Raw genomic sequence first — 17,323 nt, 5'->3', positions numbered from 1 at the left:
TTTCGTAAGTAGTCTGAACTTCTAATTTATAATTGGAAAAATATCCTGAGTTCATCATAAAAATTGTAACTACATGCAAATTAAAGATAACTCATATCCACCACTAGAGGGCTTGAACCTGATACAAATTGTATAAAACTTGATAGTAGGGTGAGAAGATTTACTTTGCCCCCACCAGTGGGCGAGTGGTCTCCGTTGCCGCTCATAGCGGTGACCAGACCCTAAACACTGGGACGTTCGGTCGTGGGTTCACGCCGCGATCGGACAGGCTGGCTGCTTGGAGTTTTCCGGGTTTTCTCCTTGCCAATAACGACTGAATAGGAGGCCAGTTCCCCATAAAAGTCCTCCCGGAAGGCATTATTTCCCGCGCGCACGTATAGGCCGTTCGGATACGGCTGGCTAATCGGTCGCATAGCGATCATAACCAAATGTCTGTCGGAGAAAGAGCCTATATGAGCTAAAATCTCCATATCAACATCTGAGAAGAAGATTTACTTTATTTTTTTAATGTTAAGGCATCAGAACCTAAAATGAAAGGCTGATATCTGGTCATTTTTAAAGATGTGAATGTTTACCTATTGTTATTTGTTTTTTATGAAGTGATTTCTTCAATATCAATGTAAAAGGTGTACTTCTTTGGTGCGTGAAAAGGATTAATTGAAAAACTCAAAAATTAAATAATTTTTCGTAACTAGTCTGAACTTCTAATTTATAATAGGAAAAATATCCTGAGTTCATCATAAAAATTATATATTATCTTCCAATGTTCTATGAGAATTTATTGCATCATCTGTAAGTTTAATTTAAAACAGATAATATAACTAATTACTTGCCTATGCAAAGAAGCAAGTAAAAATGAAACATTACTCCTAAATAAAAAACAAGCATATCAGAATTTTAATGTTTACATTCAAATTAAGTATACTATTTAGGCAATAAAATAAAAGTTTTGGAAATTTACTAATATATTTGTATAATTAATTCTATTAAAAAACTAAAATATCTAAATATCAAATAAATGCAAATACAGTGGGTGATTGGTTAATAAACAGATTGAATAACGAACACTTTCGCAAAAGATTTTTACGTTCGGATAACAAACACATGATCAGATAACAAACACCTCACAAAATGAACACAAGAAGAAGCAACGTAAAATAATGAGTACCAATTGGTCTTTCCTTGTCTTCGGGCAACAATTCGAAACTTTTTGGAGTGTGGGAGATGTTGACATCGGCACTCAAGCTGGTGTATACTGATCGGATAGTATTCCTCCAAACTTTGAAACTCTCCCTTGTAATTCCAGCCTTTTATTTTTCTGACAAAACAATTCTTTTATGTATTCATGAGACTGTCGGGTAGGCACTCATTAAGTTTTGGGTCGGTTTTTATTTTCGAAAGGTGAGAGTATAATACCAAAGGTAGAGAGAGAGTGAACAGAAGATGTCTGATGTTGCCGGGCAGTATGGCTTGAACAGGTCTACAGTAGGCCACAGTACAATCTTATTTAAGAAAAATACTGTATAATCAAGACTCAAGTAGCTAAAGGAGTAACAAAAATCACATCTGAGAAATAAAGAACATCGAAGAATTCATAATGGAACCTGAAATGGATCTAATGACAGAAGAACGCCAAGAACTCTTGAATGAAGAACACCAAGAAACTCGGCAAGATATGTTTTATTCTGAAAAAAAGGATTAATGCTGATATCTGNACTATCTACACCTTACAAAAAGACTAAAATTTCATATTTGTTTTGTTTAAATTTTTTAAAAATTAATTAACTTTTAGTCATAATTATAAAATGAACTAAAGTGATACTTTATACTTTAAATGACTTTAATTTCAAATGCTAAACTGAAAACAAATTTGCCTTGACATTCAAACAATGCTTCAAAATTCAAACTGCATGTTCAGTGAAAAAATGCACTCTAAGCATAAATACCATCTGTTGTGTTCCAAAGTCATCTATGATCTTGCTCTTGCATTACAATCATGTTTTCAGTGCTTTTTTTGCTTTATTTTTGATGTGTTTGGTTATATATTTGGTTGTTTGTTATTCGTAGACTTTTAACAATTTCTTCCTGCATTTTTAAGTCACTAGCTTTGGGTAGCCTGTATAGTTTGTATCCTTAAATTCAAAGTTTTCCTAACAAATTTTTAAACCACATTTGATATGTTTAAATTTTAGGAGCATTTTCCCCATATATACTATAAATTCTTTTACCATTTAAAAGGTGTCTTTTTGAAACTCAAAGCATAATATGATTGATATGTTTTTATCCAAAAAACATTTAAACTTGATTTTATTCAAACAAAATGTGAAGTAAAAAGTATAATATAAGCTTTTAAACAAAGAATACAATCTCACATTAGCAATAATGTGTTAAATTTTACAACTGTTAAAAATTAAATCACACTTCTATGTTAAATAACAACAGCTGTTAAAAATATGCAAAAACTTTCTGTTCATCCAATATAACCTTTACTTATTAACTATGGTGCCCGAGAAGTGTGTGAAAACATCAAAGCCTAAGAGGAAGGCTTAAATAGCCATGATTGAGGTGAAAAATAATGTTATTTCAAAGTGTGAAAGTGGTACATTTGAGGCAGATCAGGTGGCCAGTTTAAGATGCCAAAGTTAACAATGTGTGATCTGTTAATGCAATTTTCATTTTATTATACAGTATTTACATATTTAATTTATTATATTTGTATTTTAATTTATTGTTAGAGCATTTATTTTTAATATTTTTATGTTAAATTATGAGTATTTGCTGTTTTAAGTTTATGAAATGGGTATTGTTTTAGTCTGGGAATGGATTAATTCACTTTCCATTATTTCTAATGGTAAAAATTAATTTGTAGTATGAGGCACAACTGTATTAAATTTAATATTACATGCATTTACTGTTAAACTAACTGTTCATTTAATTTATATTGATTATTTTATTTTATAATTTTATTTACTTTATTGTAATAATATAATATTTTGATCAAAGTTCATAATAAAATGCTTAACAAATAGTACATTACAATCTCAGTAATCCTGTCATTTGCTAGTTTAACACATATATTAGTTGACTCTCAGGTATTAATGGCATATTGTCAAGTAAACAAATGTACCACTAGCTCAAACTCCAGTTCCCAAAATTTTAAATACCTTCACACTGAACGTGGCATTATATTAAAGATTATTAGCCTCATTATCTTAGGTTGTTGAAAAAAAAAAAAAACACACAGTATCTTATAACACAATATTGTATAAAAATAAAAATCAGTTTCCTGAGACAACTCATCAAAAATACTCCATATCCCACTAAATCTAATGTAATCCACTAACTTGGCAACATTATTACTGGTGACAGCCATGCACTCAAGATATTTTGATCAGTAGTCCAATGTGTATTTTGCTGTGTCATTAACAATTGACTTCATGCTGTCAAATTCATTGATGTGCCATTGAATTCTCCTTACTTCCAATATTTTCAATATCACACTGTTCTGCTCCCATATATGTTGGATTACTTGAGACTATACTATATTATAATTATTCAAAATAGATAATTACCCTCCATAGATATTCCATTCCTATTAATTCTAAATCATCCATTAAATATGAACTACGTTTTGCTAATAATTTTCCTTCTTTACAATTTACAGCTTTGAAAAATCTATCAAAACACCTGAAAGTATATAAAAATTAATTTCACCTATCATAAAAGTATAGTCAAAAAATTTAATAATAATGAAATTACAATTTAATTATTTTCATGCTGAATGAATGAATTAACTATAACATTATTATTTAATTAATTTAAATATATAAATATAATCATCTTACAAGTATCTATATAGATGATGTTTTTTATATTAAGAAATAAATATTCATAAAAATAAAAAACAACTAAGTAGCAGAAAATACTTTTGTGGTTGACTAGACCTAAAACTCAAACTCAAAATCATGTATAAACATAGTGGTTTGTACATGATTTTGAGTTCCATAAGTATAGTGTTATAGGTGTAGTCTAACCACAAAATACCATATGACAACTCATTTATAATTAGTGATTATGGCATTCATGGAAATTGGCCCACTTGCTCTGCTCGTATGCCAAATTCCATTCATGCCATAATTGCCTGTATTATAAACTAATTGCATAATTTACAATATACTGTTTATTAAAAATTTACAGCACCTATAAATCAACTTTCAAACAGAATATTTGATGATAAAATATTCAAATGTATCTCAAGTTTTTCAATTAATGAAGAAATACAAAAGAATTAATCATGTAACAAAAATATACACTTCCATTTTTCTCTTCTGCAATATAAATCTTTAAAAAAATACAATTTCAAATTTCTGATTAAGACCAACAACAATAAGTGAAAATAATTGAATGTTACCAGACACATGTAGAGGATGCTAATACAAAAACAAAAAGGCCTATTTACCAAAAGATAATTATAACAATTACCAAATTTTGATTACAATTAGTGAAATTTTTATAACATTATATAACTAGTATGCTTTTGGCCTGTTAATTGGATATCATTAATTGACTGATATTATTATTTACAATTATAAAATGCAGAGTCTATTATATTTTGAAAGTTTGAGCAAAGATAAATAATAATTAATCAGAAATAAATGATAATTGTATAACAGTAATATTAATAACTAAGAATAACTGTTAAAAAACATTAAAAATAATGGAAAATAATTAAATTATATTTAAAGATTATTCATGAATAAAAATAACTTATATTACTATTAATTACAATACTACATTTAAAGACTGTTTCACTTTACAAAACCAAATAAAACCATTTATAAATATAAAAACAACAAACACTTTAAAATGTTATAAAAGTTAACTGTAATTATAATTTAAAAAGTAATTCAATATAAACCAATAATTATCAAATATATTAAATAGTTACTTTTAAGAAAGTGGCTGTTAGAAATGCTAATAAGCTATTACATAATACAGTAGAACCTCCATTATCCGGATTTTCGATTATCCGGATTGTTCAAAATAAACAAAAATTTACGAATTTGCTGATTTGCACTTGGCGAATTACGACACTGTTTATGTACGTGATGGAATGCATAACTTTTTTTGTTTCAACAACGTCTCACCCAGCACAGTGGTCATAAACTCTTAATATATTTTATGTAGTAATAAAAATATAACTTGACATAAGTATTTATAAATAATTTATATTCAAATTACATCATTTCTATGATTAAGGGCGGTGTAAGGCATGGACGACGTGGGCCACCGCCTATGCCTCGCGGTCCGAAGGGCCTCGCGCCTCGAAGGTTTATGCATTACTTAAAAGCCGCGAACGCGACGAAAAAATTTTACTCGTCATAAAACGATAAATAGTTTGTCAAATTTTTATTCATAAAAATGCAGTTTCAACTGCTTTTTATTTTATAAAATCCGTCTTCTTGCGCCACCAGAGGGCCTTTTAAACAATAGGTAGTCTGTTAGCGTTGGTCAGTAGTAGTCCAAATTCAATACGAACGTTTGTTTCTTGAAAATTTGATCACGATTTAAATACAGTATTTACTTTTAATATTACCGATATGTCATCGAAAAGAAAACGTGTTGTATTATCATTAAAAGACAAATTAAAGTATTTGTTTCGATTATCCGGATTTTTCCTTATCCGGACTACCTTCATCCCCAATTAGTCCGGATAATCGAGGTTCTACTGTATATATTTGCTAGCCTAGTAAATAAATATAATATTTTTGAGAAGGTAATTCCTGAAAAGTTTAAATCTATAGCAAACAACCTATAATAAGTTTTTTATTTTAAAAATAAAGATAACAAAAAAAAAATTACCTTATACCATTTTCAGTCATTAGACAAGGGTCCAACTGTAGAATATTATTTACAAAAAAATCTTGATTTATATCAGGATCAAGATCTGGTTCTTCTCCCATTAACTAACAAAAGAATTTATATAATTTTATCAGTTTTAAAATGTAGTAGGGATTTAGAAAAGATGCAAATAATAATTTACATTTAAGAGATAAATCTAAAAATTATCATATTACAAAAAGAACAAAAACATGAAGTAAAAAAAAAACATAATAATTATAAAATACTTTTGATTACTTTTAAAAATAACTACCGAAACTAATTACATAAATTATAGTTGTATATTGTTATTTAAATTTTAAAACAGTAACAGTAGTTTTTCAGTAAATTGTTGAAATTTCTAAATTCTGATTCATTCTAATGCATTGTATATTTAATTAATAAAATTTAAAATAAAACTAAAAATTCAATAATTACATTAAATTATATATGTATATGTGTAACATACATACATATTATATAAACAGATACTAAACATTGTTTGTAAATACACTAGACTCTTGTTAATCCAGCTAGTCTTTGCACAAAAAGGTGTCAGATCAGCAAGTGCACCGGACTATGTAAAATTGCCATGATGCCAAGCATGACGATCAATAAAGTTCATTTCTGCCACTGTTTGTTATTCATGTTTAATTTAAGGAAAAGTGAAAGTGAAGCTTACAGTTCAATATTCAGGCATATGGCAATTTGGTTATTGGTAAGCAAATGTGCCAAGAACAGTTTGCCAAGTTTAGGAAAGGTCATCCAAGCATAGAAGCCAAGTGCAGGTAGACCGAAGGAATTCACAGATGAAGTGCTTGAAGTGCTGTTGGAAGAGGATGTCACATAACTGGTGAAATGATTGAAAGTTGATCAATTGACAGTTGTATGGCATCTACAGACGTTGAAGATGACCCAGAAGATTAGTAAGTGGGTCTGCATATTTTAACGGAGCATCATATTGGGAAACAATTGGGCATACTCATGTTTCTGCAGCAGTTTCAACAGAAGAATTTCTTGTGGAAGGTAATTACCAGAGATGAAAAATATCTATTGCGACAACCCAGTATGCAAGCAATCCTGGGTTAACTCAGGCTAGCAACATCTACAAAACAGGATATCCACAGGAAAAAGATGTTGTATTTGAAGTGGGATATGCATGGAGAGCTGTGTTTCAAACTGATGAATTGGGCAAACCAATCACTGAACAACAGTACAATGATAGTTGAAGAAACTGAATGCCAAAATCAAGCAAAAATGCCCATAGACAGGTAAAGGACATCGCCCAATCATCCTGTTACACAACAATGCCAGACCACATCAGTACCATCACAAAAGCAACCCTCAATCAGTTAAAGTGGAACTACTACACCTGGCTTACTCTCTCAGACTTTCATCAGTTTTTCTCTCCAACAGCAGTTCACCACATTTGCAGATGTTGAAAATTTCATCTCTGCATTCTTCAGCTCAAAACCAAGTCCTTTTATCACAGGGACATTCATTTGTTGTGAGAAAAATGGCAAAAGGTCATTGATGCTAATAGTCAATATTTAGATAAATAAATGTGTTTTGGTTTCCTGATAATTCGTGTCTCATTTCTCCTTCCAATGGTGGAAACTTTTATGCACCCGATATTTGCTACATATTTTCAAATGTTATGTACTGTACTATTATGCTGATGCTAATAACTGAACTTAATGTTTTTTTTAATCGCTAACAAAGTTATTTACCTTAGAAAACCATTTAAAACAAGCTTCTCTATCAGTTGTATATACAGCATTTTCAGCTAAACAATTCCATATCTGAAAAATTAAAAAAAAAAACTTATTATTAAAAATAAATATAAATTATTATCATTACTATAAAGATAATAAATGTTATATATAAGGTGTGGCAGAAAAGTAATGAACATTTTTTTTTAGCAACAATTTTTATTATTTTATTTTTATACATTAATGTTATCCCCCCTTTAAAGTGTTCCCTTGAACAGCTATATTTTGGCAGAGGTGTTGTTGCCAGTCTTTGTAACAATGCTGGAAGGCTTCAACTGGAATTGCCTGCAACTCTATGGTTACACTCCTTTGGATGTTATTGACAGTACCAAGATGACATCCTTTCAAATAGATTTTGATCTTGGTGAACAAAAACAAGTCACACGAACTGAGATCAGGCAAATAGGGGACCTGGTGAACCACAGAAATTTCTTTATCTGTCAAAAACTGGTTGATGGAAATGGCTGTGTGACAAGAGGCGTTGTCATGGTGAAGCATCCAAGTTTTCGCAATGTCCTGTCTGACTAGAAACATCCTTTTTCTGACTCTTTCAAGGAGCCGTCACTCGTTCCACGCTTTCTGCAGTTCTCAACGTTGAATGCCTTCCTGAGTGAGGTTTATCTTTTACTGCTTCTAGGCCCTCCAAAAACTGCTTTGTGCCACCGAAAAACTCATAAGGAATGTTTCCCTTAGGCTCATTACAACTTTTCGTAGGTCAAACTCATGGGTTCACCAAGCTTAACACAAAATTTGATGGTACACTGTTGCTCCAAATTTCGTTATTCCATTTTCTGTAATGCAATACAAAAACAATACTTTACTTATCATGCTCTCTAGGATCACATAGTTACCACATGAAATTGAAACTGATACTGAGCATCTAGGAAGGACTGAAGTACAAGTTACATGAAAGGGAAGTCGGCAGTGTTGTTATGTCATTGATGCCAATTTCATTACTTTTTTGCCACACACACCTAGTATGTATATATATATAATAAGAAGTCATATATATGACTTTTAACACGTGTATTAAACTATGAACTATGTACAGTAAAACCTGTCTGTGTCAACCACACATGGTTCCTTTCAAAAAGTGTGGTCTTTTAGACAAGTGGTGCTGTAATACTGTATTTCTGCACATATTTTGTGCACTTTTTAGCCATTTGTACTAAGCAAAACACAAGGTGAGCAAAAATAAGCAAATGTTTTGAAAGACTTCTATTGGTATTTTATTCTTATCAGATAACTCAATTAACAAAAGTCACCATGATTTTATAAGACAGATTTAACACCAAATATTTTAAAAATTAATATAGTATTCACATTTTCTCAATTATAATGCACTTCTTCCAACTTAATTACTTCAACTTGGTTCTCTTTTTTCGCTCCTCAGTTACATGTATTATGTCATTGATATAGAAACGTGTCATATCTCCACCACTTTGGTTTTCATTAGTTTAATCTTATTTTAACTTTAAAAATACTATATTTTTTTAAATACAATAAGAAAAATTATTAATTAACAATAAAATTATTTTATTATTTCTTCTCATAATATGATTTCATTACATCAATGATAATCGCAGAATCGAAAAACGAAGGTTGCCCGTAAAACTGATTTTTGCGTTAATGCATTTATTGTTTTCTTGAATATGTATTTTGCATGGCACGATCTTCTAACAATAGCACTTCACATTTCTTTTGTTTTTCTGACATTGTCGAACAAACTGAAGTGAATTTCCTTTGTAGCTAGACTAATTCATTAACACCTGTATCTAATTTCAATGATGGGAAAAGTGCCCAAGGTGGGTTCGAACAAGAGTTTAGACCAGGGGTCAACAACCTGCGGCTCTTTGGATGTGAAGCTGTGGCTCTTTAGTTCCATACACAAATATTATTTATTTTATAAAAAAAAAATAATAATAATTTTAAAATCGTTCTGAATCAATTAACGAAGATTAGGCACCGATTCTATCTCTCAGCCACTTGTACTCGCTTTTCACTGCATCCCTCCCCCGTGACATGCGTCGTCACTGCCGTCAGTCCGTCGGAAGCTCTTGAATGACGCCGTTGTCGGATGTTTCTATGAGGTTTAATTCGCTTTCGACGCAAGACAATTTGGCGTCTTCACCAGTGCTTTGGCTGTGACGTATAGTTTGTTGTTTCGAGTGAAAGAGTTAGAAGCGAATTATCTTCTCAAAGTTATGTATGTACTGTACATATATATAATAATAATATTAAAAAAACGAAGTAAAGGTAGGTAACATAACAATTATTATATTTTTAAAATACATACTATACATATATTTTTCCAAATAAGATACCTAACTACTTTTTTGAAGTCAATAAGAATTGTCAAAAAAGAAACTAAGTACTACTGTTGGATATTATCGTGAAAGTGTTTTTATTAAAATATATAGTCAATAAATTACCTATTTTATTATTTATCTATTTTATAGCTTTTATTATTTAAAAATTAGCGTTAAAATAATAATTATAAGTGTAAGTACCTATAAATTGTTATTTAATAAACCTATTTTCGAACTCCGAGGATCAAAGTAGGTAGATATTTGCAGTTTTAGATTGTTTATATGTTTGGCAATTTTCATTGATTTCGNAGATATAGTTGCAGAAGTGGCCGCTTATTACAGTTGTTGTATGTTGTTTTGGACCAAAAATCGATGCCTGCAGTTGCATTACACAGGTGGTTGTTTAATACAAGTAACTTATACAAAGACTCTATGTATAAACTATTCCATGCCAGAAATTTTTGTCCATTTTGACAGGTGTCCATCGAATGCAGGTGGTTGCCTAAGCAGTTTTTACTGTTTATAATAAAAAAGTTTATCACATACATTGTGAACTTCAGTTAATACAATCAGTAATTATAACAGCAAAAGAACTCAAGATCATAATAATCTAAAAACCATTAAATTAATAAGAAGAAATGTCTATCACTCAAACCCTTAAATATAGATCCTAACATACCTAGAGTTTTAAAACATTATCTACCATATTTATACATTCCTTATGTCCACATTTCAATAGTTTCAACATATACAAGTATTTTTTGTTGTTTTTTTTAAAATTAATTTTAATTTCAGTGAGTGACTGTATGCTTGATTAATTAACAATACTCAATGCATTCACTGCACTCTAACAGGAACATGCTATAATGAAATTTAAATTTGATTTAAAATTAATTTTTAATTCTATTTTCTTTGTTTATAACAATGGTAATAAGTAAATGAAAAATGTAAGTTCTGAAACACATTTATTATATAATAAATTTTGTTGTCTTCAAACTATTTAAACATTTTTAGAGGTTTAGTCTTGATAATTTTTAAATAGACTGTTTTTGCCATTTTATACAAACTATATCCAAACTAATAAAAGCATTCTGTAAACTAAAACATTAGCAATTAAAAATATTATTATTTTCTATAGGAAAATTTTTATACAGTTTTAGTAATGATTTAAGAATATTTGCTACTGCTAAAATCATAATAATTTATTTAACAGTTAATATTTTATAATGGTTTTTCAGTACTTTCTAAAATTTTTCTTATACTAATGTTTATATTTTTATAATTTTACAAATTTCTTCTGAAGTCTGCTATTTTAAATTACTTTACCATAATCATCTGATTTCATTTTATATAAACAAAGTCTAAAGCATCATGTTAGATAAAATTAATATAATTTATCAACAAAACAATCTACAAATTAATTTTAAGTTCAATATTAAAATTAAATGTAAAATTACAAGTTAATAAAATTCACAATAATAGTTTTCTTTTTCAAAATAAGATTAGTTTTTGTAACCTTATTTATATATTTTTGGATTTCCTATAAGTAACATATCAGTAATAATACTTGCTTGTTTTGCTTGAGGTGCACATAGCCATAGTTGTCCATCTTTTAATAGAAACCTATACAACAGAATAATTCAGAATAAATATGTACATTTTTTAAAATGTATTTATAACCTAATTACTACATTTAATAATTTATATACCATACATTTTTATGGGCATTACTCTTTACTGCTATGTCTTTCAGATACTTGTGGGTCTAATCCAGTGTTTCTCAACGGGGGCGATATTGCCCCCATGTGGGCGTTTTTCCATGTTGAGGGGCGATTTGTAACAATTTATATTTTGAGGGGCGAAAAACAATTTTCTGGGCGATATAGTAAAACATTATATTAAGATTAATTAGTTATTTTATTCGTTATATCATACAATAATTAAACAAATAACATTATACTAGTCACTAGTCTATTCAATGCAGTACGAATTTGGCGTTAGACCTGGCCCTCAGCATCAGAATTTTGAAGTGAAGGGGGCGATACTACGTTGAAGGGGGGCGACGATTTGTTAGAGGTTGAGAAACACTGGTCTAATCAATACAACAAATGAGATTTCCTTTTTTGTAAATATTTTTCTGTATTCATTCAAGCAAAAAATCTTTGTATATTTCTTATTTCATGCATTATTATAAAAACAGCAAACTGTAATCTTTTATTGCACAGTCTTTACAAAATCTATGAAATTTAATGCTTTTGAATTTAATATTAAAATATTAAATTCAGTAAGAAAAAAGTAGCTATCAAAGTATAATGAAGGATAAATGTTCAGCAATATAGCATTATTATTTATATTATTTATTTGTATAATGATCTCATAACATAAATTTCTAATTCACAAATAAAATATTCTATTTGATTCATATTAATTTACTATTTAATAAAGATGCACAATGTCGTCAAGAAAGTTTTCTATGTTCATAAACTGCCTAGTAAATTTGTCCATCCAAATGGCAGATTACATGATGTGACTAAATCAAACAGCTACTAAGAACAATATTTTATTGAATAAAAATTTAAAGTACACTACAAAACTTTTTTAATACATTAAGTACCATGCAATAAAACATTTATATGAACCTAGGACCAAACTTTTTTCAGTTTTAAATCATGACTAATGTATTTTACTTTCGCTATTTTAATGTTTGTCATCTGTTTTTGTGGAAAAAGTGTACTTTTGGAAGTGACTGTAGGTGGGCACAATATCCCACAGACAATTTTTGCTTACTTCGACCATGTGTCCACTGTGAACATCAAACACCAGTGGCTTTGATATCCAGGAAGAAAAAACACCTGTAAAATGTATTTTCTAGATCAAATCAAATTTACTTATTGAAGGAAGCTTTAGGGCAGAAACAGTGTGATCAAAAAGCGATTCATTATAAAAATTTCAGTTGGCAATATGATGCTACTCATGCCAGAAAACATGCCAAAAGTGAGCAAAATATGTTAAAAGTGTGATATTCGAATTCTGTCTCAGTTATTTTCAAACACAAAATGAAATATAAATACGAGGGCTATTTTTTAAATAAGGCCCATTTTTTAATAAGAAGAAAAATACTGTAAATATCATTAATATATATTTTTTTCCATATTCTATATATTTTTATCTACTTTTCTATTAATACATAATTTCCATTTTTGTTCAAGCATTTGTCATACTGCTCAAAACATTTAAAAATTCCGACTTTAAAGAAATCTGCTGCCTGCCACCGGAAGACATTAGGCCACGCCACTTGTCTTGTATGGCACATTGGAGTTTTCTGAAGATCACAATAAGCATCAGAATTGATCGTTGGCATAAAATCCACTAACAAAGTCCCAGTCCCTTTCCTGTCCCAAAAGACAGTTGCCGTGATCTTTCATGCTGAAATCGAATAACAGATCATATCTTACAGTTGGCGGGCAACTCAATTTTCTTAAACATTACAAACTTCTACAGTTCAGCACACAGACAGACAAGACAACTGCAAACGGTCTCTAAACACATGCAAAGCATGCTGAAAGCAGATGCTCATGCACACTGCTGCAATTGCGCGTCATTCTCACTCTCATTCACAAACGGACTTTATTTAAAAAATAGCCCTCATATATTCAATTTCCATTAAATTAACGTGTCTTACTTTCTTCATCTGAGACATTTATTGTGTATTTCAAAAAATCTATTCTTTGGCAATGCTCTAATACCCAACCCAACACCAGCACTATATGCTTAAGGAACCAACACTATCACTGATAANTGTTTTGAAAGACCTCTATTGGTATTTTATTCTTATCAGATAACTCAATTAACAAAAGTCACCATGATTTTATAAGACAGATTTAACACCAAATATTTTAAAAATTAATATAGTATTCACATTTTCTCAATTATAATGCACTTCTTCCAACTTAATTACTTCAACTTGGTTCTCTTTTTTCGCTCCTCAGTTACATGTATTATGTCATTGATATAGAAACGTGTCATATCTCCACCACTTTGGTTTTCATTAGTTTAATCTTATTTTAACTTTAAAAATACTATATTTTTTTAAATACAATAAGAAAAATTATTAATTAACAATAAAATTATTTTATTATTTCTTCTCATAATATGATTTCATTACATCAATGATAATCGCAGAATCGAAAAACGAAGGTTGCCCGTAAAACTGATTTTTGCGTTAATGCATTTATTGTTTTCTTGAATATGTATTTTGCATGGCACGATCTTCTAACAATAGCACTTCACATTTCTTTTGTTTTTCTGACATTGTCGAACAAACTGAAGTGAATTTCCTTTGTAGCTAGACTAATTCATTAACACCTGTATCTAATTTCAATGATGGGAAAAGTGCCCAAGGTGGGTTCGAACAAGAGTTTAGACCAGGGGTCAACAACCTGCGGCTCTTTGGATGTGAAGCTGTGGCTCTTTAGTTCCATACACAAATATTATTTATTTTATAAAAAAAAAATAATAATAATTTTAAAATCGTTCTGAATCAATTAACGAAGATTAGGCACCGATTCTATCTCTCAGCCACTTGTACTCGCTTTTCACTGCATCCCTCCCCCGTGACATGCGTCGTCACTGCCGTCAGTCCGTCGGAAGCTCTTGAATGACGCCGTTGTCGGATGTTTCTATGAGGTTTAATTCGCTTTCGACGCAAGACAATTTGGCGTCTTCACCAGTGCTTTGGCTGTGACGTATAGTTTGTTGTTTCGAGTGAAAGAGTTAGAAGCGAATTATCTTCTCAAAGTTATGTATGTACTGTACATATATATAATAATAATATTAAAAAAACGAAGTAAAGGTAGGTAACATAACAATTATTATATTTTTAAAATACATACTATACATATATTTTTCCAAATAAGATACCTAACTACTTTTTTGAAGTCAATAAGAATTGTCAAAAAAGAAACTAAGTACTACTGTTGGATATTATCGTGAAAGTGTTTTTATTAAAATATATAGTCAATAAATTACCTATTTTATTATTTATCTATTTTATAGCTTTTATTATTTAAAAATTAGCGTTAAAATAATAATTATAAGTGTAAGTACCTATAAATTGTTATTTAATAAACCTATTTTCGAACTCCGAGGATCAAAGTAGGTAGATATTTGCAGTTTTAGATTGTTTATATGTTTGGCAATTTTCATTGATTTCGGCATAGCTGGGCATAACACCTTTACTCGTAAACTAAGTATCTAATATTTGCCAAAATTAAAAAAAAACTAAAATGTGCAGACTTCGTCGTGATAAACACAGACTTGTCAGAACGTGTTTATCATGACAAAACTATGTACTTATAGTCAATCAGTACGTGAGAGAGTGAGACAAACAATGTTTNAAAGAAACTAAGTACTACTGTTGGATATTACCGCGAAAGTGTTTTTATTAAAATATATATTCAATAAATTACCTATTTTATTATTTATCTATTTTATAGCTTTTATTATTTAAAAATTAGCGTTAAAATAATAATTATAAGTGTAAGTACCTATAAATTGTTATTTAATAAACCTATTTTCGAACTCCGAGGATCAAAGTAGGTAGATATTTGCAGTTTTAGATTGTTTATATGTTTGGCAATTTTCATTGATTTCAGCATAGCTGGGCATAACACCTTTACTCGTAAACTAAGTATCTAATATTTGCCAAAATTGAAAAAAAACTAAAATGTGCAGACTTCGTCGTGATAAACACAGACTTGTCAGAACGTGTTTATCATGACAAAACTATGTACTTATAGTCAATCAGTACGTGAGAGAGTGAGACAAACAATGTTTCGTGTCTAAATTATTTATTTTATTTAGGTAAGTATTTTTAATTGGGAAATATCGTTGTAAAATGTTTTTTGACAAATTATATTTCATTATGCCTAGCTTCACGTATGTATTTACTTAGGTATACGTTGACATAGTAAATAATTGCAAAACCTGTCATCTGTTATTTTGGATACCTAAATAATACCATTGATATTTTCTAAAAAATAATTATGACCCCTTAAAATGACCTTATTTAGCTGAGTTTATGTAGAAAGAGCACTTCGTAGGAAACGAGTTTTTTAAAATATGTGAGTGTATTGAAACATTAATTGACTAATAAAACTTCTTAAACTTATTTATATAATTTTTATCTTTATATTTTTGACATTTTATCCTGGGGGGAAATAATAGCATTGATATTTTCTGGGGGGAGATAATACCATTGATCCAAAAATTCTTTATTACAGCTTCACCCCAAGCATGGCATCTACAAAAAAAAAAAAAGAGAAGAGAAGTTGGCATTTGGAGTGCTGACTATCTTCGGATCGACATATTCATGCGAGCAAGCGTTCTCTTGCATGAATATAATTAAAAGTAAAGTAAGAAGCCAACTAAAAAATGAAAATTTAGAGTCGTGTTTGAAACTTAAAACAACAAGTTATGAGCCAAATTTATCCAAACTTTCTAAAACCATGCAAAGCCAACGCATCCATTGAATTTGTTTGCTCAATTGTTTGTTATTGAAGTACAAGTTAGTGTTGTAAGTAAATGTTTAATTGTAGTAATAATTTACTTAAATAATAAGTAATTATCTAATAATGCCATATATATATTATCTAATTTGTTGTGAAAAACACTACTTATATATGAATAAATAGATATTTTTTCTTATGAATAAATAGATTAGTTTTTTAATCAAAAAACTTTATTTATGCGAGTACTATTTATTGTTGGCAAGAAAAAATTTTGTGGCTCTTTAAAAATTTGAAATTTTGTAAATTGTAATTTTTGGCTCTTCCGACTCAAAAGGTTGCTGACCCCTGGTTTAGACTAATTCATTATATTAGGAAGGGAAAATGTTTTTGAGATGGGTTCGAAAAATAGTTTAGACCAGATATAGTTGCAGAAGTGGCCGCTTATTACAGTTGTTGTATGTTGTTTTGGACCAAAAATCGATGCCTGCAGTTGCATTACACAGGTGGTTGTTTAATACAAGTAACTTATACAAAGACTCTATGTATAAACTATTCCATGCCAGAAATTTTTGTCCATTTTGACAGGTGTCCATCGAATGCAGGTGGTTGCCTAAGCAGTTTTTACTGTTTATAATAAAAAAGTTTATCACATACATTGTGAACTTCAGTTAATACAATCAGTAATTATAACAGCAAAAGAACTCAAGATCATAATAATCTAAAAACCATTAAATTAATAAGAAGAAATGTCTATCACTCAAACCCTTAAATATAGATCCTAACATACCTAGAGTTTTAAAACATTATCTACCATATTTATACATTCCTTATGTCCACATTTCAATAGTTTCAA

At 29.6% G+C, this 17,323-nt stretch overlaps 1 protein-coding gene across 2 annotated transcripts in view; it reads right to left on the bottom strand.

The window, feature by feature from the left end:
• LOC111623475 (probable ubiquitin carboxyl-terminal hydrolase FAF-X) overlaps positions 1 to 17,323 on the bottom strand; it is a 274,716-nt gene that overhangs the window by 114,998 nt on the left and 142,395 nt on the right. For both annotated transcript variants that reach the window (XM_023366062.1, XM_023366060.1), the window contains 3 exons: positions 7,611 to 7,682; positions 5,863 to 5,966; positions 3,573 to 3,687 (listed from right to left, as the gene is read on the bottom strand). In XM_023366062.1, coding sequence (XP_023221830.1) covers positions 3,573 to 3,687; positions 5,863 to 5,966; positions 7,611 to 7,682 — 291 coding nt within the window. The remainder of the gene's footprint in view (positions 1 to 3,572; positions 3,688 to 5,862; positions 5,967 to 7,610; positions 7,683 to 17,323) is intronic.

This window comes from Centruroides sculpturatus, unplaced genomic scaffold, assembly GCF_000671375.1.
Source record: "Centruroides sculpturatus isolate CEXI.00-Female unplaced genomic scaffold, Cexi_2.0 scaffold115, whole genome shotgun sequence".
Lineage (NCBI taxonomy): Eukaryota > Metazoa > Arthropoda > Arachnida > Scorpiones > Buthidae > Centruroides > Centruroides sculpturatus.
The sequence above is the reverse complement of the archived record's forward strand: the minus strand, read 5'-3'. Positions and strand labels throughout refer to the sequence as shown.